Source organism: Amblyraja radiata, chromosome 3, assembly GCF_010909765.2.
Source record: "Amblyraja radiata isolate CabotCenter1 chromosome 3, sAmbRad1.1.pri, whole genome shotgun sequence".
In the NCBI taxonomy this organism is placed as follows: domain Eukaryota; kingdom Metazoa; phylum Chordata; class Chondrichthyes; order Rajiformes; family Rajidae; genus Amblyraja; species Amblyraja radiata.
Genome location: NC_045958.1, coordinates 29,266,571 through 29,294,052, shown reverse-complemented (window position 1 = coordinate 29,294,052; position 27,482 = coordinate 29,266,571). Strand labels below are relative to the sequence as shown.

Here is a 27,482-nt window from a genome sequence, read left to right as displayed (position 1 = left end):
TCCCTGTCTCTCTCTCTCTCCCTGTCCCTGTCGCTTCCTGTCCCCCTTTCTCTCTCCGTCCCCCTCCCCCTCCCCCTCTCTCTCGCTCCCTGCTGCCGCCCCCCCACCTCCCACCCAAGAAAGTTCCTACCAAAGTAATTGATGCGTTTACTAATCGCTCTTGCAGATGTTGCGATCATGGGTAATCCTGCAGAGGTACCAGCTGTGATTCTATTCCTTTGCCACAATGAGACCTTGGAACAATGGCCGAAGGGTGGCACAGCAGTAGAGTTGCTGCTTTACAGCGCCAGAGACCCAGGTTCGATCCTAACTATGGGTGCTGTTTACACAGAGTTTGTACGTTCTCCCTCATGACCGCATGGGTTTTCTCCGGGTGCTCCGGTTTCCTCCCACACTCCAAAGTAGTACAGGTGTGTTGGTCAATTGGCTTTGGTAAACTTACAATTTGTCCCAGGTTCAACTTTTTCGCTGGAACTACAACGCTATAATAACATTATACTCCGGTCACTTTCTCTTTGTTGTGCTCGTGCCTTTTCACTGTGACTTGGTACGTGTCAGTAGTAAGTCATTTACCAAACTTTTGCCACTTCTCCATACTGAAAGGAATTTACAAATGAATGTACTAAAATATCTTTGGGAATTGGAAGAAAACAGAACACAATGGAAACTCAGAGTCACGGAATGAAAGTGTAAACTCCACACAGACAGCACCTGCAGTCAAGTCCAGTCCATCTCTCTGGAACCATGTGGCTGTAGTACTAACTACAGTGCTATGCAGTGAAATCAAGACCTCACCACATCCATATTTATGTCACTTTTAACTAATGCACAAGCTGCAGTTCAAAAGTGATTTGTTGGCTCAAAAATATTTTGAAACATATCAAGGTTACAAAAGACATGATAAAAATGCATGTGTCCTTTTTCCTTGAATGAAAATGAATATTCAGAAAGCCATTTACAGTTATGAATTCTACCATACAAAATAACAAATTGAAAATCGCGTTGTATTGCTCTATTTGCATTTCATATTAATATTAAATAAAGACCTTTCAAAGAAAATTCATATTGAACAAACATAACAATGCTTAACCTTATGTCAGAAAGATGCAACAAATAATGCAATTCAACCATCAATTTCCATTATCTGAGATATTGCTAACATTTGGTTAAACTCCAAATATTATCTTAAACAGACTAGATTTTTAGTTTTAGCATTGACAATTTTGGAAAGACATAGTATTGAAGTGCAAATCTAGTTGAAATTAATTCAGACTCCAAACCAAGCAGCAACCTCTTCCTTTCAGTTCGCAATTCCAACAGTAAGAAATTGCATCTAGGAATTCAAAAGCAAGGGATATCTCCACAGAGGATCGGCTTCTGATTCAAGGACCAAACAGTTTCCAGAAACATATGAAAGGTACTTGTTCCATCACTTCATGTATAAACGGCAAACAGGAATGGATATCTTTTGAATGTATGAAATGTATTGCAGCTGTGACTTGTAAAAAAAAACGTTAACTGATACATTTAAAATTAGTTGCTGCAACAGTGTAAGTGTTTCAGTGAGACTTTGCACAGGAACAATGTTTCCTGCATTACCACAAAATTATTTGGTGAAAAACACATCTCTTATATATGCAACATTGACTTTAGATTGTTGAAAATGGTCAGTGAAAGTTGAATTTACTCTGCAGATAATACAAGAAACAAAATATTAAAAATTGCAACTATGTTCCCATATCTATATCAACCTTTAAGAAGATTTAGATGAAAATGTCCGAATCTATGACCGTTTTCTATATCTAATCAAATATGCATTTCTACTACATATTTTAAACAACGTTTCAAGCAGGAAAGAGTAATAATTTCTCCTCCAACATAATTTTGTTTAGAATAGACAAGTTAAACAATATAGTTATACACAATTTAGTTATGCACAATTCTAGATAGATAGATAGATATAATTTATTGCCACACAACCAGGGTCGGTGGAAATTTGGGTTGTCAGCAGCAGTACAATAATAAAGAACACACAATAAAACTATAACACAAACATCCACCACAGCATTCATCACTGTGGTGGAAGGCACAAAAATTTGGCCAGTCCTCCTCCATTTCCCCCCCGTGTACAGGACCAGAGTCCAGAGTCAGTCCAGGATCGGCTCTTCCTCACCGGAGACCGCGGCTTTAAGATGGTGTAGGCCGCAGGCCGGCGGTCGAGATTTAAAGTCCCCGCCGCAGCCAGAAGCACCGTAAACTGCAGGGCCGGCGGTCGAAGCTCCCCTCCCGGGGTGATGGTAAGTCCATGCCGGGCCCGCGGTAGAAGTTGGCCGCAGGCTGGCAGTGATGGCTTCTTCTTCCCCCGGGTCCCCCGCGAGGGATCCCGGGCTGTAGACGCCGCACCAGCTGGAGCTCTGCAGACCGCGGCTTCAGGCTGCGACTTCAGGCTGCCGGCTGCCCCGGGTCAGCGAAACGGAGCGCTCCCCTCCAGCGAGCCCCAACGAGGGCTAACCCGCTCCACGACGAGAGTCTACGCTGCGCCCGCCGCTGAAGCCCCGGGCGCGTCTCCGGGAAAGGCCGCGTCGATCCTTGATGTTAGGCCACGGGGGAGGCGACCTGGAAAAAGTCGCCTCTCCATGGAGGAGGCGACCGAAACGGTTTCCCCCTTACCCCCCCACACCACCCCCCACACAAAACACACGAAGGAACATTAAATAGCTTTTTATAATCAATACATATCATAGATATTAACCTGTAAACTAAAGTTTGCGGATCAATACCAGTTACTTACCTTTTCCTAAATGTGTATTGATGCTCATGTATCTTGCCGTCCCAGTAAGGCTTTTATGTTCTCTGTAAGGGATGTGCTTTTTTGTCTCTGGGTCTATATACTCTTTTGCAAGTCCAAAATCTATTATGTGAATTACATTCTGGTTTTTGCTTCCTGGTCGTCCCACCAAGAAGTTCTCTGGCTTTACATCTCTGTATATCAAGTTCTTTGAGTGAACATACTCCATTCGGGAAATCTTTTAGAAGGAGTAAAATGAGAGAGACAACGTCAATAGAACACAAATAAACAACACAAAAAATAACTGTACCAAGAACAAACTGGAGGAATTTCTTTGGCTAAAACATTGGCCATAATAAAATAGAATAAAAGTAAAAACTTTTCCTTGAGCAAATCTAACCAGTGAGTTCAGTGAAAGAAAATAATTAAAAAACCTATTGGTTACTGTCTAAGGTACCTTGTATTGACCATGCTATGCTTAAGTTGTGCAATGCACTTGAGCAAAACATTATACTGTCAAAACACATTGTAAAAATAGAAAATGAATAGACACCGTTTTTTTAGTGGAAAAATCATTGAATATGCTTTCATAAAATATTATCCAAATGTTAAGCTCTTCTTTCGCTTTACAGTTACTATGCTGCCCTAGACTTTGTTTTAAAACTGGATTTCCAAAAACAGGTATTCTACTCAGAGTGCCATCAAGAGGAAACAAAACAAGGATATTCTCAAGGTCACCATGAAATGGTCCATGAATCCCTGGGCCATGATCTCACAAAATGGAGAAGGATCTTTCAGAGTGACCGTGACAACCTCAAATCCCTTTGCTGATAGTATATATTGGCAGCATCCAAAAGCCCGTGGATAAGAGGAGAAAATGGCATTGGGGTAAAAATTCATCAATGATCTGACGGAATAGGCAGGAGTATATACATCAATTCACAATTTATTTACATTGAAGTTGTTACAACACAAAGATTCCATGTTATGAAGAATTGATGAAGGATTGATCACATTTGCATGGAAAAGGATTAACTCTGATGTAACTCTGATGGTGGAAGGGACACAGAAATTAAATTAAATATAAAAAAATGTCTCCTAATTAAATATGTCAAATTGACTATTTATTTCTTCAATCTTCAGACTTGTAAAGCTTGTTTGCCACTGCCTAATCATCATTGGTAAATCATCTAATTTTACATTTTCCCTTTCTTAAACCGTACAATCAGCCCTTCGCCTTGTTTTAATGCAAAGGAGCCTTGTTTCTCAATTCCTCTGACACTTTCAAGCATGTAAACAGCCAAATGCATTCTTGTCCCCCTCTTGGACTTCTAAAAAAAAGGCTGGGTGAGTGGAGGTGAAACCTGTCTAATTTGAGCCTTAATATCACTTTCACCATCACAGAGCTTTTACTGCTGATGACATTGTGCAGAGTATCCAAGTGAAATCTGCTGGCAGATTAAATTGATCCAAACCTTCTAGTGAATTCACATCATAAACTCACATCAGATACAAACTGATATATAACCAGGAAATAAATTGAAAGTAGCAGCATCAATAGAAAGTTGACCAAGTGACAGAAGCAATAGAGAAAGACTTGTTTACAACATAACCATGATTCAGAGATTTTACAGGAGAGACGAAGATGACTCCAAGGAGGCACAAAGGAACTGTAAATCACAAAGTGCTGTACGAACACAACGGGTCAGGCAGTGTCTGTGGGGAGGAATGGGCAGGCAACGTTTTGGGTCAGGACCCTTCTTCAGAACAATTGGAGTAAGAAGGAGAAAGCTAGAAAAGAGAAGTGGCGCAGGACGAATCCTGGCAAGTGATAGGTGGATACAGGTGAGGGGGGCTGGGTGGATTGTCAGGTAGGTGGAGTCAGTGCCAAAGACTAGGGCCAAAAAGAAGACAGATGGATGTCAGATAAGGAGAGAATAGGATTGAAATGCCCAGATCTTTGATGGTTCACTACTTAGTGATTTGTTTCCATTAGCACCAATAACTAGTTTGCTTTGCTGGTTCTGTTAATGTTGGGGTTGTAGCATGATGACTGGTTGAGACTGTTCCCTCCTTCAGTGATGTCCAGATTCAGTTAATATTCAATTTAATACTCCATGATCAGCTTCACATTTTTGTTTCAAGACTAATGTCATCTTGTGCAAGGTCTATTTTAAGTAAAATTCTTAATTCTTAGCTCAATTTTGGAATGAGAAAAAGTAAGTAACATTACTCAACAGCACGAGAGTAGGAAATCACCAGTGTCAAAAAACCCACCTCAGCTCCGAGCTTTAAATCATTAGAAGTGAGTTATTCCACATTTCAACATCACGTGAAAGAGAACATTTATAACTTACTAAGTATATAGATTTGTTGATAATTAATTAACAAGTTCTTATTGAGTGAAATGAGGGCTGGAATACTTACTAGTTGTATAGCAATCATAAGCACGGTCTTAAGGGAAAATGTTCTGTCACAAAGGTCAAATAAATCTTCCAAGCTAGGTCCCAGTAATTCAAGCACCATGGCATTGTATTTTCCACATGGACCAAAGTAATAAACCTGAGGAATTCCATCTGAAAATGCAAGTGAGAAAAAAAGGTTTAACGTCTGCATTTCATTACAGAACTGCAATCTTAGCTCTTGAGTCGTTGAGTCAGAGCTGTACAGCACATAAACATGCCCTTTGGCCCAACTCGTCCATGCCGACCAAGTTGTCGAAGCAAATTAACCCCAACAGTCTATGTTTGACCCATATACCACTGAACCTTCACCATGTGGTCCAAAATGTGTTTCAAACAACATTGTAATTGTACCCACATCTACAGCTTCTTATGGCAGCTTGTTCTGTATATCCACCACCTTCTGGGGATAAAGGCTTTCGCTCAGATCCCTTTTAACTCTTCCCGCTCACCTTAAACTTATGCCTACAAACCATGAGTGATGAGCGTCACATCAGTGGTGGCTCAGTTATTGGACGGGATTCTAAGAAATAGGGTCTACCATCAATTCGAAAGGCAAAAACTGATTATGGATAGTCAGCATGGTTTTGTGGGAAGTATTGTCTCACCAATTTGATTGAGTATTTTTTGAAGAGATGAAGAAGATTGATGAGGATGTTGCAGCCTTTGACATGGTACTGCATGGTATGCTTGTCTGGAAGTTTAGATGCGATTGGATCCAGAGCAACTAGCCACTTGGATACAAAATAAGCTTCAAGATATGAAACAAGGGATTGGTGCTGATTTCATTATTGTAAAATATTTGTATTAACGATTTTGATGTGAATGTTAAGTGGCATGGTTAGTAAGTTTGTAAATGACACTAAAGTGATAGAGTGGTCAGTGAAGAAAGTTATCTTTGATTATAATAGGATATTGATTAACTGGGCCAATGGGCAGAGGAATGCTGGATGGGAGTTTAATTCAGGTGAATGTGCGGTGTTGCATTTCAGTAGGACAAACCAGGGCACGGCTTGCACAGTAAATGGTAGGATCCTGAGGAGTGTTAAAGAGCAGCAAGATGGAGTGGTGCAGGTACATAGTTCCATGAAGGTGGTGGTACAAGCGTACAGGGTGGTGAAGGCGACATCTGTCACACTTGTCTACGGTTGGGATGTCATGTTATAGATGTACAAGATGTTTTGAGATATATGTCAGATGCAGCCACATGGGATGAGCTCAGACCGACGTCTCGGTTGGCATGGATGTTGGACCAACTGGCCTGATTTTGTGCAGTATAGCCCCATGACCATCTTTATTACTTCAGTCCATTGAAATATTTGCTTAGATAATAAAAATGTTTTTATAGATTTTTTCTGAAGGTAAGAAAAAAATATTCACCCATCTTTCTCACAATTATCCTGATATAATCTGCAGTTTATAAGTTGCAAGGTTGTACAGATTCAGACAACAACCATTGTTCATCAGAATAAATCAATTCTTAATCCTTTGCTCTGAAACTTACCAACAAGCATAAAAAGGCATGGATCAAAAACCAATTCCAGACAGCACAATAATGGTTTACAGAACACTGCTATGATGACAAGGGCAAGAATGGGAAATGCAGAGACCTGTAATAATTTCATTTTAACACCAACTATTAAGAATGCATTTCAAATAAGTGCCAGCCAGTGAAAAAATGACAAACTATTCATTGTTAAGCAAGAAGCAAGTCGCAAAAGGGCTGTCCAAATAATAGCAAACTAATAACATGTCCTTCCCACTTCCCCTCTTTAATTATGCCCGAAAGCCACAGCAACCACTGGTAAAGATGAACGCACAATTAAACATAGAAATCAAGAAGTTACTATGCAGTAATACAACTATGGAAATAGGATTTCGGAAAGGTAGAATTACAATATCTGGTTTCTTCAACAAGTCAGCACTGACAAGTAATATGTACTTGCATTTTACATTGAATTATGAAGTAAACACGTCACAGAATGTTGTCATGTAATTTCCAGTCTATTTGCTGCTTTTATCAACTTGACAAGTTTAAGTTTTATTGTTGGAAATTTAAATAAGTAAACTGCTCCTTTCAATCTTGTCATCTAATCTTCCTTCCCTTCACTTTCTGTACATGGTTTGACATCACATTGACTATTTTAATTCATACTACACACTTTTTATTTCAAAATGTTTCAAACGAACCATTAAAGGAGCCACTTGCTTTATGCTCAAGAGTGTTACACCTTGCACTTCTGGTTTCATGGGGATAAAGAGAGAAAGACAAGTTCATCATTAACTGGTTAATTACATTTCACTGGTGTCATCTGAAGATAATGGTGACTGGTCAGCCTTGGGAATATCAAAAGTGGTGTCAATTTGTTAACATTCAGAAGATATCTGGTACCTTGGCATTAACACATTATTTGGCTCCCTGCCCCTACCAAGGGACAAACACCTTTAGAAGAAAAAATATACATGCTCAAAAAATCAACAAGACAGCAACAATCTGTGACGACGTCTCTTCTCCAATCATGAGAAGTGTTTCCACAAAAAATTGATGTGACTTAAGTGGCCCTGCATAGAGTCACAATCAAACAGCACAGAACAGGTCTTTATGCCCACCAAATCTATGCGACTAATTAAGAACCATCTATACTAAACCCACTTACTCCATAGGTTTCAAGTCCATGGCAACTCAAGTGCTGCTCCAGCTAATTTTAAATATGGCAAAAGACTCAGTGAGTTCCAGATTCCAACCATTCTCTACACGGAAAAGTTCTTCCTCAGATCTCCTGTGAAACTCTATTAGAACTCCAGAAAGCATTTGTTCAAGAAAACAGTTTAGGCGTCTCAACTACGAGTAAAAATGTTCTGCTATCTGGAGATTCTGTGGCGGCAGGCGAGACTCGAGGATGATCTGTTGCCTCCCTGGTGCCAGGGTTCAAGATATCATGAACCAAATTCAGAACATCCTCAAGAGGGAAGGTGAACAGCCGGCAGTAGTCGTGCACGTCGGCACAAATGACATCGGGAAGAAGAGGAAGGAGGTTCTGCAACGCGAGTTTAGAGTGTTAGGAAGAAGACTGAAAAGCAGGACTTCCAGGGTGGTTATCTCTGGATTGCTTCCAGTACCACGTGCTAGTGAGGACAGGAACAGGGAGAATAGGGGTTCTTAATGTGTGGCTGAGGGGCTGGAGCAGGGAGCAGGGATTTAGATTTATAGACCACTGGGATCTCTTCTGGGGTAGGGGACCTGTACAAAAGGGACGGGTTACACCTTAACTGGAGGGGGACCGACATTCTGGCAGCAGGTTTGCTAGGGCTACACGTGTGGGTTTAAACTAAATAGTGGGGGGGAGGGATTGACAAATTGGGAGTATAAAGATGGAGTTGAAGGGGAAGTGGCTACAGGAAAAGTTACAAAAGACTCCCAAATTAATGGGAAGGAAAGTTCGAGAAGTGATAAGAGAGTAAGGTTAGGGCCCATTGTGAGCAGTGTGAGAGGGGAGGTGAATACTGAAGTCAATGTGTTGTATATGAATGCACAAAGTATAAGAAAAAAAGTGGATGAGCTTGAGTTTCCAAAAAAAAAAAGACAAAGTGATGGAGTAACTCAGCGGGTCAGGCAATATCTCTGGAGAACAGTTCCAGGTCAGGACCCCATTTCAGTATGTTTCGAATTGGGACCCTTCCTCAGTTGTCTCGTGTCGGGATAGTTTATCCCTAAAGCAGGGGTGTCAAATTCGTGGCCCGCAGGCCGCATTCTGCCTGCAAAGGGGTCCGATCTGATCCATAAAATGATTTCCCCGATGCCAGAGCGGGCTGCAGCTGTCCGCGGTGCCAGATCGGACTGCGTTCGCGCATGCACGACTCGATCTGGCGCGCATGAAGTCGCCTTTTGCCCGTGACCTAAAATGAGTTAAAATGAGTTTGACACCCCTGCCCTAAAGGGTCCCGACACAAAAGCATCACCTCTCCATGTTCTCCAGAGATGCTGCCTGACCCACTTAGTTACTCCAGCACTTTGTGTCCTTTTATCATCCCGGTGATCTCCCTCTGCATCCTTTCCACTCAATCATCCCCTTCCTGCAGTATGACGACCACAAAGACCGTCCTCTGTAAAACATTTGTATCTACGGCAAACCTCTTCTTAAAAGTTAATGATCGTTATCCACATAGTTCACCACCTAATACTGAAGTCAGAAAATGGAACCGGGAGGGTCCCTGAAACCAGCAGTAGGCGTATGACAAACATGGCAGCACCTACCGGTTTTTGAAACAGAGCATGGAGATATGGGTGGATGTGGAAGAGAGGACACAATGGAGATCGTACAACATGCACTTAACATGATGAAACGACTAATTTAGAATTCTGCCAACAGCAACTGTGGTTAGAATTCTAAAGGCAGCAAGGTGGCGCAGCAATAGAATTGCTGCCAAACAGCTCCAGAGTCCCGGTTCGACCCTTGACTATGGGTGCTGTCTGTACTAAATTTGTAACCATGTGGGCTTTCGATGGGTCCTCTGGTTTCCTCCCTAGTTTTAAATGCTATTCTCTAGTGCTATTGTCCCTAGTGTTTCGGATAGAACTACTGCACAGTTAATTGCTGGTCAGTGTGGACTTGATGAGCCATTTAGCTGTATCTCTAAACTAGACTTTACTAAGCAGTTTGTTACTGGACTGTTCCTTCAGTGGCACTGATTCCTAACCTAAATGGTTCGGTTAATTTATCGCCTTAATCATAAAATTAAATGTAAAAGCAGAAAATTCACATTGGCAGATGCAACAAATCATATCTATTTATAATTACACATGCATACTACTCAACGAGACATTCTTCAGGATACTACTCCAAACTCAGTTACACATGACTATGTCTAGTTATTCCAAATTCACCTCATCGGCAGGAGCTTGTCAGGAATCATAAAACCTATTTCAAAAAGCAAGTCACATGAGGATACTTCACTACATTAAACGCTGGTATAAAGCCAGCCGCAAGCTTTTTAAAAGACTTTCTGGTATGCCGCAGTTTTTTTTCCAGACACAGTCACATCCCTACTTTTGAACTGCACCGACACATCATTTTTCCATGACTGCTACAAGCAATACCATTTACTGGAGATAAAAACAGAACTCCAAATGTTCAGATGTGAAAAAGAGACTGGAGATGTTCAAAATAAAAAAGACTTTGAGAAAGGGTTTGTGACTTGATGTTGATTTTCAGCATTTGTTTTTCAACACTTTGTTCCTTGGATGTAAACTAGTTCTGCCATGTTTGAAAACCCCTTTTAAACTGTTCATACCATTTGATGCTACAGCTTTCTTAGATCCACAGCCATACATTGAAAAAAAAAGGAAAATTCTTGCATGGAACAATGACAAAAAAGGTGCAGTCAGAGATACCAGGAGTACAATGTTCAGAAAGGAGCTTGTTAAAATGTCATTGAGTACATGAGGAGGTAATGTTTAAAATCAATAAAATCCCCAGGAAAAGGATTTGGAGAAGCACATTTTGTGGACTAGGACTTGGTGAGGGTAGAGAGATGATCTGATAAGATTGGTATACGAGGGGTATACAAGGAGATACGAGAGAAAATAGCTTTTAAAACAAATACATTTTTGAGAGTTGTTTAAGATCATGAATTGTTTTAATAGAGTAAATAAGCTGGATATGTTCGAAGTGAAAGAAGAGTTGGTAATCAGAGGACAAAGATATTTGGCCATGAGCAAAAAGGCCACAAAAGGCAGGTTAAAAATGAACTTTACACAGCAAGTGGTCAGGATCTGGAATACACTGTCCATAAAGTTGACAGATTAAGGCAGCAGCGGAAAGCGAGCAAAAGTGTGCCTCACAGCTTCAGTGACCAGGTTCAACCCTGATCTCCAGTGCTGTGTGTGTGTGTGGAGTAACCTCATTGGGTTTCCTGAGTTTTCTAGTTTCCTCCCTGTAAATAAGACATTTACACACGTGTAACTCAAGATAGTCTTTAATGTACATTCAGACTTGACAATATGTTAGTAGTCAGACTCCAGTCTGCTACCAAACTGCGTAGCATGGGAAGTGGGTGTTAGTATAAATGATACAGTAAGGCGGGGTTAGTGATGCTGAGCTATATATGATTGGTTGCATGCATAAACCAATCTACACTCCCAAAGAGGTGGGCAAAGCTTGGCAAGTCATACACTAGGTGGATACAGGTGGGGGGGGGGGGGGGGTTGACTGGCAGATGGGCTGAATAAATTATAAAGTACAGAGATGAGAAGAAGCTAAGAGTGTTAGATGAAGAGGAGGAGTGAGATGTCAGGCCAGAGGGAGGGATGTGGTGGAAGGGAACAGTGTGAGGGAGAAAAAAAGAAATCTGGGCTTCATAGATTAGAGATGAGACTGATCTTTGGTGGTAGGTTCCCTGACAATCAGAAAACTAACACGGGGTAGAAAGCTGCAGTCTACATCCAGAACATGGGCGTCCATGAGGATTCTGGGTAAAAAATAACAATATTTATATTCTATTTTTTAGTTTCAGTATTCACTCCAGAAAATAATTTTAATATTTTACTCCGAGGCTCCAGAATGGGAATTAACATTTAGCTTAGAATTAGTTACCTATTCTTGGTGTGTTGCGTCCAAGTTAGAAAATTTTAGCATTGACAGGAATAGTTCATTAATGGTTAATGTGGATCAAACATCATCACATTGAGCCTCAGGGATTGTTAAATGTATTTTCCTGAGGAACGATTTGTTAACAGTGCTGTGGGGAATATGTTTGTGGAAAGGGCTAGAGCAAAATCAGTTTAACTGCTCACTAAAAATAAATTAAACCCTTTGTGTAATACATGTCAATAAGCGAGTTCGGTATATCGACTGCACATGCCCAGGTCATAGGTCACTGGAGATAAACATTCTCGGCAGCTGGGTTGCCGCGTGTATACAGACCTGCTTTTCATTCGTAGTCAGGATTGAAACGGGTCTCCGGTGTTGCAAGCGCTGTTGAATTGCTACTGGAGTTAGCGACACCAGTTCCCCCTTCTCCACTGGTCCGTACAGAAATCTCAGCAGTGACCATCAAATGAATCACGGTCCGGTCCCCCTCAGCCTGGGTGTATGGGTTCCATTCTCACTTGGGCTGCCCTCCCGGGTTATACAGAGTTATTATACAGGGGCGAACCACGCACAGCTCTCCTGCATAACCCCTGGAGGCAGATTTGTGAGCGGACTCTCTCTACTGTCCCCATCCCCTCCCGAGTGTTCCATCCCTGTCCCGGGGCAGCCGGAGATGACCCTGGACTGACAGGACACTGGCCTGGAGCAGTGGCGGCCCCAGGCATACAGCCAGCGCGGAGAAGAAGTGCTAACTCCAGCTCAACTCTGCTCCAACTCCCGAGGAACCCGTTCCCCTACGGGCCGGGGACTGTCAGCTGCCCCTCTCGCCTTATCCAGTGGCTGTCGGTTAACCTCCTCAGTGCCGACAAAAGCCGAGCACCAGTCATCAACGGGGATACGCACAAAATGCTGCAGTAACTCAGCGGGTCAGGCAACATCTCTGGAGAAGGATGTCGACCCAAAACATTACCTATTCCATTTCTCCTAAGATGCTGCCTGTCCCGCTGAGTTACTCTAGCACGTTGTGTCTACCTTCAGTGTAAACCAGCATCTGCAGTTCCTTCCTACAGAGCGACGCCTGACCGCAGGTAAAGGCGAAGCAACGGGGAGAGGGTTGGGAAGATGGGGAGAGAGGAACTCGCTATAACGGCTTCACGGCAGGTCCCCGACAACCCACATGAACACCCAGGTTGTGGGACAATCCCTCCACCCCCCCCCCCCTCATCCCGAACTGGAGGGAGGGACTGGGGAACATTGCTCACCTCTGCAACCAACGTGCAAACCCCGGCACTCCGCAGAATGTTAAACTAAACACATCTGCAAGCAAAACACAAACGTCTTTCTCCCCCCTTCTCTCACCCCCACCTCTCACCATCTCTCCGCCGGTCCAGTCTCTCCCCATCTCCCACTCGCATCCGCCCCCGTCTCTCGCTGTTACACCCTGCTCTCCCGCTACCTGGCACCCCCGTTCAATTTTATTTTCTCGAAAGAACTTTGACAAATCCCATAATTCATTGCGTTTTTCGGAATAGCAAACTAGCTTATTGACTGTTTCTTTCAAAACATACATATTGGTCAGTACCTGTATCTAATGTGCCTAGAAAACGCACAAAACGTCACCTATCCATGTTCTCCTGAGATGCTGCTGAAATCCACTGAGTTACTCCAGCACTTTGTGTCTACCTTGAAAACATTGCTCTGTTGGCTGATAAACACTTTATTATTCCAAAGATGTATAATAAGGAAAATAAGTGGCTCCCTCCACTTCAATTTTTCAGCACTTAAAAACCCACAACACAGCTGCCTTTTCTCAAAAAGTATGTGCTAAGAAATCATTTACTTTTAGTGATTATAATACTGTGATAAGTATATCACACAGCAAGAAATTGGGCAAGAAATACTCAATAAAGTTATGATCCCTAATCTTCAATAAATGACTTGCAAAAAAAATCATAAACACAGGGCAATTAACAGAATTAGTTCAAACTATATCTGCCAAAATTAATTTCAAGATTTGTTTAAGATAAACATAACACACTCACTATAGAATGATCTTCTTTCCTTTGCTCAGGAACTGGAAACACTGCCATCATTTACCTTGCAATACCAGCATATAGGTCATCCCTAGGTTACAGCATGGCTTCCTTCCTGTAAACTGCGCACAAACCAAACAATTGGCAAGTTGAGAACGCAACCAAGAACAGAGGTCCCACACAGAGGTCCTGCAGCTCCAAGGCCCAAAGCAGCGAGAAAAACAAGATTGCCAGTCTCCCAAACAATTATTCATATGTGTAGGTCAAGTCAAGCATTCATATGCTGAACATGGACATCTTCAGTCATTAACATTATTGTATTAAACATAGAAAACAGGTGCAGGAGGAGACCATTCGGCCCTTCGAGCCAGCACCGCATTCATTGTGATCATGGCTGATCGTCCCCTATCAAAAACCCGTTCCTGCCTTCTCACCATATCCCTTGACTCCACTAGCCCCTAGAGCTCTATCTAACTCTCTCTCAAATCCATCCAGTGACTTGGCCTCCACTGCCCTCTGTTGCAGGGAATTCCATAAATTCACAACTCTCTGGGTGAAAAAGTTTTTTTCTCACCTCAGTCTTAAATGACCTCCCCTTTATTCTAACACTGTGGCCCCTGGTTCTGGACTCGCCCAACATTGGGAACATTTTTCCTGCATCTAGCTTATTAATAGTGTTAACCTGTGACTACTGTGAAAGTATATATTTGGAGGTTCTGGGTTAGTTGATTTTCAGGAGAAGTACTCCGTTAACTGCTGGACCATGAGTAGATCATTTACTGCATCAAGAGCAGGACATTTACTTGGAGTTGTTAAAAACTGGTTCTCTGCACATGTAGTCTTAGGCTCTAGTCACCAGATGTCACTGTGGAGCAGCTTTATTCCCAGCCCATTGCCAAAGGCATTTACAACAATTGCAAAGAATAGACAAAGTGTGTTTATTTTAATTAACAGACCACAAACTGCTCATTTAAACATATATTCTTTCTACGATGCCAGTTGTTTTGTTACCAACTTTCTTTCAGTCTCTTGTCCCAATGTGCCTTGGCACTCAACAGCAAGGTCACTTCAACGTTAAAACCAGCCTATAACAGTCTAAATGTCTTACATAAGTCATCCTAACCTGCACAGTCCTCCACGTTAACATCCCCTCCCTTTAGAGTAGATTGCTTCAAATGCAGCAACTAATTTCTGAACTGACTAGGCCTACCTGTCCTCTCAGATGCAGGAAAATACAGCCTGAAATATTTAAGACAAAATTTCTGTTTTATGTTGAATCCCAGAGAGCAAGATTGCAAGATTTGCTTTAATAACATCTTTAACATCTCTCAATGTTCTGAAGCACTTTTCAGCCAATTAAGCACTTTAGAAATGCTGCCTCTTTTGCAGTGGAGGAAATGTGACGGAAGAAATGTTGTCACAACAAAGGACGTGATAGTGTCACAGAAAATTCCCCTGCCTTTCAAAATAGTGCTGGGGATCTTTTACAGTTAACTAAGAACAGGCGTGGCTTCTGTTTACCCCTCCATTTCCAAATGACAGTGTGTGCAACAGTGCAGCATCCCTTAGCCTTGCACTAGATCATCAGCCACGATTGTGAGCTCATGTCTTTGAAGTGGGAGATACTTCAAGAGAGAGTTACATTTAGTTCTTAGGGCCAAGGGGATCAAGGGATATGGAGTAAAAGCCGCAATGGGGTACTGATTTTGGACGATCAGTCATGATCATATTGAATGGTGGTGTTAGCTCAAAGGGCTGAATGGCCGACTCCTGCACCTATATTCTATGTTGCTATGTTACTCAAATCTTCTGACTCAGCAACTAGAGCACGCAAATAGAGGCACAACTGACATTGGTGTGGTGATTCAGTGCATAAATACAGTCATCCACGCCCACCCCCCTCGCCCTCAACCCCCTGGGAATGCCTAGAAGGGAAAATATCAGTACGCATACACAAGTGAGTCAAGGGAGAGAAAATATCCCTTGCTGCACACAATGAGAAATCATTTTGCTGTTGACAGCAATCCACAAACATGTACTGACTCAACAGGAAGACAAAATGATTGTTTTACAGAGCATCAAGGCCTTTCTCCAAATTAATTAGATGTGTTCATTGCAGTGAATTACAAATAAATGTTTATTAACTCAGCTGGTTGAACGCAAGGCAATCAAATTCCATTCCCCGTTCATTTTTTGTTATCTCTGCATTCTTTCTACAATACAACACCCTTTTTCCCACCACATCAACTCCTTAGGCCTACTGACTCCTAGCTATATTAAAAAAAACATACATTTAAAATTGACCTATTTTGTTATTCAATATGCAGGTAGACTGGGAAAATCAGGTTGGTTCAGGACCCCAAGAAACAGAGTTTGTAGACTGCCTCCGAGATGGATTCTTAGAGCAGCTTGTAATGGAGCCAACCAGAGAAAAGGCAATTCTGGATTTAGTGTTGTCCAATGAACCAGATATGATAAAGAGAACTCGAGGTAAAGGAACCGCTCGAAGGTAGTGATCATAATATGATTCTTTTTAATCTGCAATTTGAGAAGGAGAAGGTTAAATCGGAAGTGTCAGTGATGCAGTTGAACAAAGGGAACTATGAAGGCATGAGAGGGGAGCTGGCCAAGGTAGACTGGAAAGGGATCCTAGCAGGAATGACGGTGGAACAGCAATGGCAGGAATTTCTGGCCATAATGCGGAAGACGCAGGATCATTTCATTCCAAAAAGGAAGAAAGGTTCTAAGGGGAGTAGGAGGCAACCGTGGCTGACAAGAGAAGTTAGGGATAGAATAAAACTACAAGAAAAGATGTATAACACAGCAAAGAGTAGCCGGAAGCCAGAGGATGGGGAAACTTTCATAGGACAACAGAAGGAAACAAAACTGGCAATACGGGCTGAAAAGATGAAGTACAAAGGGAAGCTGGCCAGGAATATAAAGAAGGACAGTAAAAGCTTCTTTAGATATCTTAAAGGAAAAAGAGTAGCAAAGTCAAATGTGGGTCCCTTGAAGGCAAACACGGGTGAAATTATAATGGGCAACAATGAATTGGCAGAAGAGTTGAATAGGTACTTCGGATCTGTCTTCACTAAGGAAGACACAAACAATCTCCCAGATGTACTGGAGGACAGAGGATCTAAGGGGGTAGAGGAACTGAAAGAAATTTTCATTAGGCGAGAAATAGTATTGGGTAGGCTAATGGGACTGAAGGTTGATAAATCCCCAGGACCTGATGGTCTGCATTCCAGGGAGGTGGCTCTAGAAATAGTGGACGCATTGGTGATCATTTTCCAATGTTCAATGGATTTAGGATCAGTTCCTGTGGGTTGGAGGATAGCTAATGTTATCCCACTTTTCAAGAAAGGAGCGAGAGAGAAAACGGGGAATTACAGACGTTAGCCTGACTTCGGTGGTGGGAAAGATGCTGGAGTCAATTATTAAAGAGGTAATAATGGGGCATTTGGATAGCAGTAAAAGGATTAGTCCAAGTCAACATGGATGTATGAAAGTGAAATCATGCTTGACTAATCATCTTCTGGAATTTTTTGAGGATATGACAAGTAAAATGGATGAAAGGGTGCCAGTGGATGTAGTGTATCTAGACTTTCAGAAAGCCTTTGATAAGGTCCCGCACGGGAGACTGGCGACTAAAATTAGAGCACATGTTATTCAGGGTAGGGTGTTGACATGGATAGAAAATTGGTTGGCAGACCGGAAGCAAAGAGTAGGAGTGAACGGGTCCTTTTCAGAATGGCAGGCAGTGGCGAGTGGAGTGCCGCAAGGCTCGGTGTTGGGGCCGCAACTGTTTACCATATGTATTAATGATTTGGAAGAGAGAATTAGGAGCAACACTAGCAAGTTTGCGGATGACACAAAGCTGGGTGGCAGTGTGAGCTGTGAAGAGGATGTTAGGAGGTTGCAGGGTGACCTGGACAGGTTGAGTGAGTGGGCAGATGCGTGGCATATGCAGTATAATAATATAGATAAATGTGAGGTTATCCACTTTGGCGGCAAAAACAAGGGGGCAGATTATTATCTCAAAGGGGTTAGGTTAGGTAAGGGGGAGGTGCAGCGAGACCTTGGCGGCCTTGTACACCGGTCACTGAAAGTTGGCTTACAGGTACAGCAGGCAGTGAAGAAAGCTAATGGAATGTTGGCCTTCATAATAAGAGGATTTCAGTATAGGAGGAAAGAGGTTCTTCTGCAGTTGTATAGGGCTCTGGTAAGACAACATCTGGAGTATTGCATACAGTTTTGGTCTCCTAACTTGAGGAAGGACATCCTTGTGATTGAAGCAGTGCAGCGTAGGTTCACGAGATTGATCCCTGGGATGGCGTGACTGTCATATGAGGAAAGATTGAATAGACTAGGCTTGTATTCACTGGAGTTTAGAAGGATGAGGGGATATCTTATAGAAACATATAAAATTATAAAAGGACTGGCCAAGCTAGATGCAGGAAAAATGTTCCCAATGTTGGGCGAGTCCAGAACCAGGGGCCACAGTCTTAGAATAAAAGGGAGGTCATTTAAGACTGAGGTGAGAAAAAACTTTTTCACCGAGAGAGTTGTGAATTTATGGAATTCCCTGCAACAGAGGACAGTGGAGGCCAAGTCACTGGATGGATTTGAGAGAGAGTTAGATAGAGCTCTAGGGGCTAGTGGAGTCAAGGGATATGGTGAGAAGGCAGGAACGGTTTATTGATAGGGGACGATCAGCCATGATCAGTTTCTATGTTATTCAGCACATGAAATGCATCAACCAAATCTGCACATTAATTTTGTTCAAAGTGCAGTTCCCCACCTCTTCCTTCAAAAACGCTCCGCGGTCCCTGGTTCAGATGGAGAATACTGCCAGATGTGAGCGGGGAACTGAGACCAGTTGTCCATGATGTCTGGATCCCATTGCTCAGTGCTTCATGTTTCAGAGTTGGTTAATGTTATTGATTTGTAATTAGCCTGATTTGTAATTAGTTGGCAAAACCTTAATTTATTAATCTGGAATATCCAGGGGGACGGGATAAGTGTAATATTAAAATGACATACAATGTGTCAGGTTGTCTGTCACAACGTACAGCCCCGATAACCCATTATTTCCTTCAGTTAAATATTGGGAAGGTAGCACTATTGTCATTTGCCACTCAACTATTATGTTTGTTTACCTTACTGACAATTTCTAACCCCCCCCCCCTAAATTCCTTTGACAGGTTGAATAGAAATGTCCCCAATCTCGTTCTTTTATTAATTGAACACATAAATGAACATCCTCAAGGAGTGTAATCAGATGGAAACTGATTCAGATGCGATATTTAAGAGCTTGTTCAAAGAAGGGGAATATTTTAAAGGAGTGACAGAGATACTTGCAGGGGAATGTTTGAGGAGATTATTATTTGTCTTTAGTTTTAGCTTGAACCAGGACATCTGAAGATTCAAAGTTTAATATAGTAATTGAGCTGATACTGACCCCAACCAACCACATGATGAATATCATCCATTCCGGAGGTTTGACTTTTATGATGCCATTTAAACGTCACTTAGATTTCAATCATTTCAATGTAAAAGTAATTGGGAATGGGGAGCATTGTAACAAAAATTTGGTAGGTGCAATCAAAACAAAGATCTTTTTATCATTGTTGTGTTATGAATACCACAGAAAATATGTACTCTCAAGATTTAATAGAATAATATTGCTTAAATATATAGTTAGTGGAATTTGCATTTCGGAAAAGTCCAAGCTGAGAGGAAGACAACAAAATACAGAAAATATTGTGCGTGAAAATGACTTCAGGACAATTTGTAAGGAAAATGAAAGAAATGGTAACAGAATACTTATACAGCTGAGTTTAATTTTATGGATGATAAATTGTGTTCAACCAATTGATGACTTCTTTGACAAAGTAACTAGCATGTTAGATAACAAGGAAGCCAAAAGATGTAGCAAATTTTGTTATGGATAATTTGGTCTGTGAAGTGCCCCATAAAAGATTACTGCATTAGATAAGCACCTGTGGACTTGAACGTAATAGGTTAAGTCCAGGGGGTCAGATATAATGGATGGGATTTATATAGCGCCTTTCTATTACTCAAGGCGCTTTACATCGCATTATTCATTCACTCCTTAGTCACACTCGGTGGTGGTAAGCTACTTCTGTAGCCACAGCTGCCCTGGGGCAGACTGACGGAAGCGTGGCTGCCAATCTGCGCCTACGGCCCCTCCGACCACCACCAATCACTCACACACATTCACACACAGGCAAAGGTGGGTGAAGTGTCTTGCCCAAGGACACAACGACAGTATGCACTCCAAGCGGGATTCGAACCGGCTACCTTCCGGTTGCCAGCCGAACACTTAGCCCATTGTGCCATCTGTCGTCATGGGGCTTTATGCGAGGGCCAGATATATTGTCAGTGCAGAGGGGCTAAGAGCAAGTGTGCATCCAGTCAAGATCTGGAATATTACTAGGTGTGCAGTCAAAGCTGGGACCAGGGGAGTGTTCAGCACTGGGAATCTAAGCAGGTAAGCAGCTATGATCAGGGTAGAATAGGGGGAGGCAGGTGTAAAGCTGGACTCAGGGTCAGGAATGAGAGAAGGTATGCAACTGGAGTCAGGGTCAGGAGTAGTTCCCGGTGTGCAGTGAGACCCTGGTTGGTCAACATGGGCCGTGTTTGATTATAATCTGATGTCCATACATGAATATACTAAGATCTGTCATGTGCTGCACGTGTTGATCAGAACCTGGGCTCTACTGTGGAATGTAAGAAGGAATGTCATTTAGTCTAACCTTATTCATAGCTAATCCAATTTAAAGCATATATATTGCATTCAAGTGTAAGTTAAAAGACTCGCTACAGTATGCACCATATTGCACAATTTCAAGCTGAAAAATGCAAAAGCCCCGTACCAATGGGAGGGGGGACTACCTTCTTCCAACCAACTCCCCCCCACCAAGCGGTCGCTACGCTCCCTCGGGCTTGGTCTCTCGCAATTTCTCACTCCCAACTCTCACCCAATGTTGGCAGCCCTGTATTACTCTATTAAATTCAATCTGCAAATTTCATTTAACATACCAATGTGAGCATGTTCTTAAGTAAAAGGGCAGAAAGGCAGAGTGGTTAAACTGTAGCAACACTGATCAGAACTAGTTTACTCGGTTTAAGTTTTAAAATACTGAAGCGAACATCTTAAGTACACAAAACAATTAATCCGTCTGAAGAAGGGTCTCGACCCGAAACGTCACCCATTCCTTCTCTCAGGAGATGCCTGTCCTGCCGAGTTTCTCCAGCATTTTATGTCCATCTTCGATTTAAACCAGTATCTGCAGTTTTTTCCTACACAATTAATCCTTTTGCTTCGTAATGAAACTAAACAATGTATTGTATTTCATGCTGGAAGGAATGCAGTGGGTGCCTGCATATGGTATGCATACAAACATTTTGTAAATGGACTTTCAACTTTTGCCAAGGCTGAATTGAAAGAGCACCTCCCAATAGAACTGAACAATGTAGAAGGAAAACTAAAATGAGGAAGAAAAAAAGGAAGCGAGAAAAAGAAATGTAACCAGTCATATATAATACAGGTGACTAGTGTTAAGCTAAATAAATGGAATCTTAATGAAATACACGGCACAATTCTAAGACGAAGGGCATATTAATTTGAATCCTCTCATCGTGTGCGATAGAACTGAAAGCAAAAAGTGCACATTTCATGCTTAAACTGGTATTCCATAACAGCATTTCAGAATTTACAATTTCCAAAAGATGACCAAAAGTACAAGGAACTTACAAATAAAGAGCAGGGGTAGCTTAATTTGCCCCTCAAGCTTGTTCTACCATTTTGAAACCTCAACTCTGCATTCCTGTCTGAATGCAGCAATCCTTCACCTGCTACTTATCAAGAATCTATTATCTCTGCCTTTAAAATATTCAAATTTGTCTGCTTCTACCTTTTGTTGGGCAAGATTGTAAAATGTCTCTTCTGTTCTAACTAAAACAGATGACCACCAGTTGTTAAATAGTAACTCTTAATTCTTAATTCTCCCAAAATAGACATCTTCTCCATTTCCACTGTCATAACCCCTCGGGGTCCACACATTTCATCACACTTACAATTTCTAACAGATACAAGCTTAAAATAACCAACCTCTCTTCACGAAACAACCCACCCACATATTAGAACGATAAACTTTCTCCAAATTGCATTGAATTGATTGTACTCATTTGATCATTGTGCTCGACTGGATAGCACAGAAAATATTTTTCAATGTATCTCAATACACATGGCAATAATAATCCTTCATCTTAGGCAACCCAACAGAACAACATATAATGTTTAAGAAGGAACTGCAGATGCTGGAAAATCGAAGGTACACAAAAATGCTGGAGAATCTCAGCGGGTGCAGCAGCATCTATGGAGCAAAGCAAAAAGGCAACGTTTCGGGCCGAAACGTTGCCCATTTCCTTCGCTCCACAGATGCTGCTGCACCCGCTGAGTTTCTCCAGCATTTTTGTGTACCTTAGAACAACATATAACTTGCTTCCACAGCAGTTTTGTATGGCTGATGAGTCCAATGTGGCAACAAAAGAATTGGCTACTACCAGGTGGTAGCCAATTCGTGTGCGGAGTGTTTTGTAGCCTAGTGTCATGACAACAACCTCTCCCTCAATATCAGCAAAACAAAGCAGCTGGTGATCAACTTCAGGAATTAGGATGGAGTTATGTATTAATGGTGCTGAAGTGGAGATGGTTGAAAGCTTTAAGAAACGGGTGTAAATATCACCAACTGTCCTGGTCCAACTCCACTGACGTATGGCCACGAGAGCACACCAATGCCTCTACTTGCTCAGAAGACTCAAGTAGTTCAGCCTGTCTCCAATGACCCATACCAATTTCCGCAGATGCACCACAGAAAGCAGAGTATCCAGATGCATCACAGCTTGGTAATACAATTGTGAACGTAGCCCAGTCTATGATGCAAACCAGTCTTCCATCTCCCCACTTGACTCCATCGACACTTCACATTGCATCAGGAGGTTAGCAAACATAATCAAGGATCACTCACACCCCAGTCATTCCCACTCCCATCAGGCAGAAGATACAAAAGCTTGAAAATACATCCAGGTCCACTACCAATTTTCCATTACCCATGGTTCCAGATCCTTTCTGGATTATCCATTTTGTCAGAGCAACGAAGGTTACGGCCTCCGAGAGAAGTCCAACAGCACCAGAACAGTACAACTAGGCCACCCAGGGATCAAGATACCAGCCAGTAAAGTTGGCCTCACAAGTCAGCAATGGGAACGGATCTGCCGGATCCGGCCGGGCCGGAGTTCCAGAACCCCCGCTTTCCAACGGCAACTTTGATGCGTCGACAGAGTAGAAGTCACGATGAGGTAGAGATCGGCCGCCTCACCCAGCCTAGGCGATCAGGGTATATGTCCTCAAAGTAATTATGCCCAGGCAGCAAGAGCTTTTCAACCAAGAAACATCCTATAAACTTACCAGTCATGTGAAATGGCATTGAAAGGGCTATTATGGTGTTTCATTCAGGGATGGGAGGATGGGGTGATGGGATCACTGATTTTCAAAAGCAAAATGCTGGAGCAAATCGCATGACAATTTGATTGTTTGGGCAAGTGCCCACAGTTATAATTGACTGAGGTATTATTGAGCAATATAAGAATGGGAGAATAAATTGTACATAAATATTTATTTTAATCGAAATGTAAAAAAGTGCAGTTGATGGATTTTGAGCAAAACACAAAGGAAGAACAGATTCACCAGGTCAGGCAGTATCTGTAGAAGAAATGGACAGTCAGATTCAGATTCAGATTCAGATTCAACTTTAATTGTCATTGTCCGTGTACAGTAGAGACAACGAAATGCATTTAGCATCTCCCTGGAAGAGCGACATAGCATATGATTTGAATAAATATTTACATTAGCATATATACAGACATAGTGTTTTTCCTGTGGGAGGAGTGTCCGGGGGGGGGGGGGGTGATTGGCAGGCACCGAGGTACGTTGTTGAGTAGAGTGACAGCCGCCGGGAAGAAGCTGTTCCTGGACCTGCTGGTCCGGCAACGGAGAGACCTGTAGCGCCTCCCGGATGGTAGGAGGGTAAACAGTAAACATGGTTGGGGTGAGAGCAGTCCTTGGCGATGCTAAGCGCCCTCCGCAGACAACGCTTGCTTTGAACAGACTCAATGGAGGGGAGCGAGGAACCGGTGAGCGTTGGGCAATTTTCACCACCCTCTGCAATGCCTTCCGGTCGGAGACAGAGCAGTTGCCATACCATACTGTCAATAGGTTGGGTTGAGATCCTTCTTCAGTCGAAAGCAGTGATTTTTTGAGACACAATGCGACGGTTCATGTACCAACACCTCGAAGATTAAAAGGCAAATTTTCAACATTTTTAGGGTAGCACAGTGGTGCAGCGGAAGAGTTGTTGCTGTACTGTACTGTACTGTACTGTACTGCAACAACTCTTCCGCTGCACCACTGTGCTACCCTAAAAATGTTGAAAATTTGCCTAAGACGTGGGTTCGATCCTGACTGCGAGTGCTGTCTGTACGGAGTTTGTACATTCTCCCCGTCACTGCGATGATTTTCTCCGGATGCTCCGGTTTCCTCCTACACTCCGAAGACGTACAGGTGTTTAGGTTAATGGGCTTCGGCAAAATTGTAAATTGTCCCTAGTGTGTAGGATAGTGCTAGTGCACAAGGGGATCGTTGGTCGGCGTGAACTCAGTGGGGCCTGTTTCATCGTTATATCTCTCAAGGAAAAGTAAAGAATTTTTAATATTATGAACAGAACACTAAAGTTTAAAAACGAAGTTATTAATTAAATGACAACAGTTTAAGCAACATACAGGATGACGACCTGCCACAGAAACCAACAGCCTGGAATATTATGTGCATAACTTTGTCGACAAAAAATGCACTGTTCTGAAGAAGAGTCCCCACCCAAAACATCTGTCCGTTCTCTCCAGATGCTGCCATGCCTGCTGTGTTCTTCCAACACTGTTGTTCCTTCCTTAATGGTCGATTCAAATTCAGACCAACAGATTCTACTTGGAAATAAATACATTGCAAAATCATCGTCATCTGCACACTTTCAAACCACTCCAGCTTTGGCAACCACCCTGCAGAGAAGACATGACAGTCCCGTCACATTATTCCACAGATATAGAGTAGCACAGTAAATTGATGGTTGAATTGCCTGTTCCAAACAGTAGGTGACAGGTGAAAAGTAGAAATGTACATTGTTCTGGGTGAGCAGCATGTTGAGCACAGAGCATCTGAAGAAAGGTCTTTACCCAAAACGTCACCTATTCCTTTCCTCCAGAGTTATTGCCTGATCCTCTGAGTTACTTCAGCTTTTTGTGTGTAACTTTGTTTTAAACCAGCATCTGCATTTCCTTCCGACACGTGCTGAGCACTGTCAGACTCAAGATGCCAAGATAAGCCAGGAAGATATACAGTGCCCTCCATAATGTTTGGGACAAAGATCGATCATTTATTTTTTTGCCTCCGTGCTCCACAATTTGAGATTTGTAATTTTAAAAAATCACATGTGGTTAAAGAGCACATTGTCAGATTTTATTAAAGGGTATTGTTATACATTTTGATTTCACCATGTAGAAATTACAGCTGTGTTTATACATGGTCTCCCCATTTCAGGTCACCATAATGTTTGAGACACATGGCTTCACAGGTGTTTGTAATTGCTCAGATGTGTTTAATTGCCTCCTTCATGCAAGTATTTATTTATTTTATTTTTTTATTTATTTATTCCGAACAAGTAAAGACATAAAAGACATTAATAGTAACAAAATCGAAATTATCAAACAATTGGACATTACAATCAATATTTACAAAGCAATGAGAAGAACAAAAGCAAAGTTCCAATGTCCAACTCTGTGTCTGTGCAAGCTCGAAAAGGAGTGAGAAGAAGAATAACTTATTAAATCTCACCCCTTTTCCCCAACACTTCTACCATGTTTAAAAATCAATTAATTACTAATAATAATACTACCCTAGGCAATTTCCCATAATACCTACAGACATATATATACATACAACTATTATGCACATACAAACTTCATATCTGAAGTACCCAAACATAAGTAAACAATAGTAAAGCAATAGATAAACATTAACCCCCACTTGTCAACCATCCCCTCCATCCCTGTACCCCTTGAAAATTATTTTTTTATATATCATTTTAAAATGATTCATGTTTGTGCATTGCTTTAATTCCCCATTCAATTTATTCCACACTCCTACTCCACAAACCGAAATACAAAAGGTTTTTCTAGTCGTACGGACTTTTTGTTTCTTAAAGTTAAATATTCCTCTTAAATTGTAACCCCCCACACGCTCGTATAAGAGGGCTCTCAGCACCTAGTCTTTCCTCCAGTCTTTCCATCACCTTTGGAAACTTTTATTGCTGTTTATCAACATGAGGACCAAGGTTGTGCCAATGAAAGTTAAAGAAGCCGTTATGAGACTGAGAAACAAGTATAAAACTGTTAAGAGACATCAGCCAAACTTTTGGCTTACCAAAATCAACTGTTTGGAACATCATGAAGAAGAAAGAGAGCACTGGGGAGCTTAATAATCGCAAAGGGACTGGCAGGCCAAGAAGGACCTCCACAGCTGATGACAGAAGAGTTATCTCTATAATAAAGAAACATCCCCAAACACCTGTCCGACTAATCAGAAACACTCTTCAGGAATCAGGTGTGGATTAGTCAATGGCCACTGTCCACAGAGACTTAATGAACAGAAATACAGAGGCTACTCTGTAAGCTGCAAACCACTGGTTAGCTGCAAAATTAGGATGGCCAGGTTACAGTTTGCCAAGAAGTACTTAAAAGAGCAACCACAGTGCTGAAAAATGGTCTTGTGGACAGACGAGTCGAAGATTAACATGTCAGTGATGGCAAGAGCAAAGTATGGAGGCGAGAAGGAACTGCCCAAGATTCAAAGCATACCACCTCATCTGTGGAACACGGTGGTGGGGGCGTTATGGCCTGGGCAAGTATGGCTACTGAAGGTACTGGCTCACTTATCTTCATTGATGATACAACTGCTGACGGTAATAGCATAAAGAATTCTGATGTATAGACACATCCTAAAGCCCCTGTCCCACTTAGGAAACCTGAACGGAAACCGCTGGAGACTTTGCGCCCCACCCAAGGTTTCCGCGCGGTTCCCAGAGGTTTTTGTCAGTCTCCCTACCCGCTTCCACTACCTGCAACCTCCGGCAACCACCTGCAACCTCTGGGAACCGCACGGAAACCTTGGATGGGGCGCAGTCTCCTGAGGTTTCCGTTCAGGTTTCCTAAGTGGGACAGGGGCATAACTGCTCAAGTTCAAACTAATGCTTTAAAAATCCATTTGCCAGCGGTTCATTCTACAGCAAGGAAATGATCCCAAACATAGCTAAACCAACAAAGGAGTTTTTCAAAGCTAAAAAATGGTCTCTTGAGTGGTCAAGACATCCACCCGATCTGAACCCAATTGAGTATGCCTTTTATATGCTGAAGAGAAAACTGAAGGGGACTACCCCCAAAATAAGCATAAGCTAAAGATGGCTGCAATACA

At 42.1% G+C, this 27,482-nt stretch overlaps 1 protein-coding gene across 11 annotated transcripts in view; it reads right to left on the bottom strand.

Moving 5' to 3' along the window:
• The window catches only part of csnk1g3 (casein kinase 1 gamma 3), a 224,408-nt gene that overhangs the window by 69,466 nt on the left and 127,460 nt on the right, over positions 1-27,482 (bottom strand). For all 11 annotated transcript variants that reach the window (XM_033017514.1, XM_033017513.1, XM_033017519.1 and 8 more), the window contains exons 5-6: positions 5,216-5,364; positions 2,792-3,026 (exon numbers count right to left, since the gene is read on the bottom strand). In XM_033017514.1, coding sequence (XP_032873405.1) covers positions 2,792-3,026; positions 5,216-5,364 — 384 coding nt within the window. The remainder of the gene's footprint in view (positions 1-2,791; positions 3,027-5,215; positions 5,365-27,482) is intronic.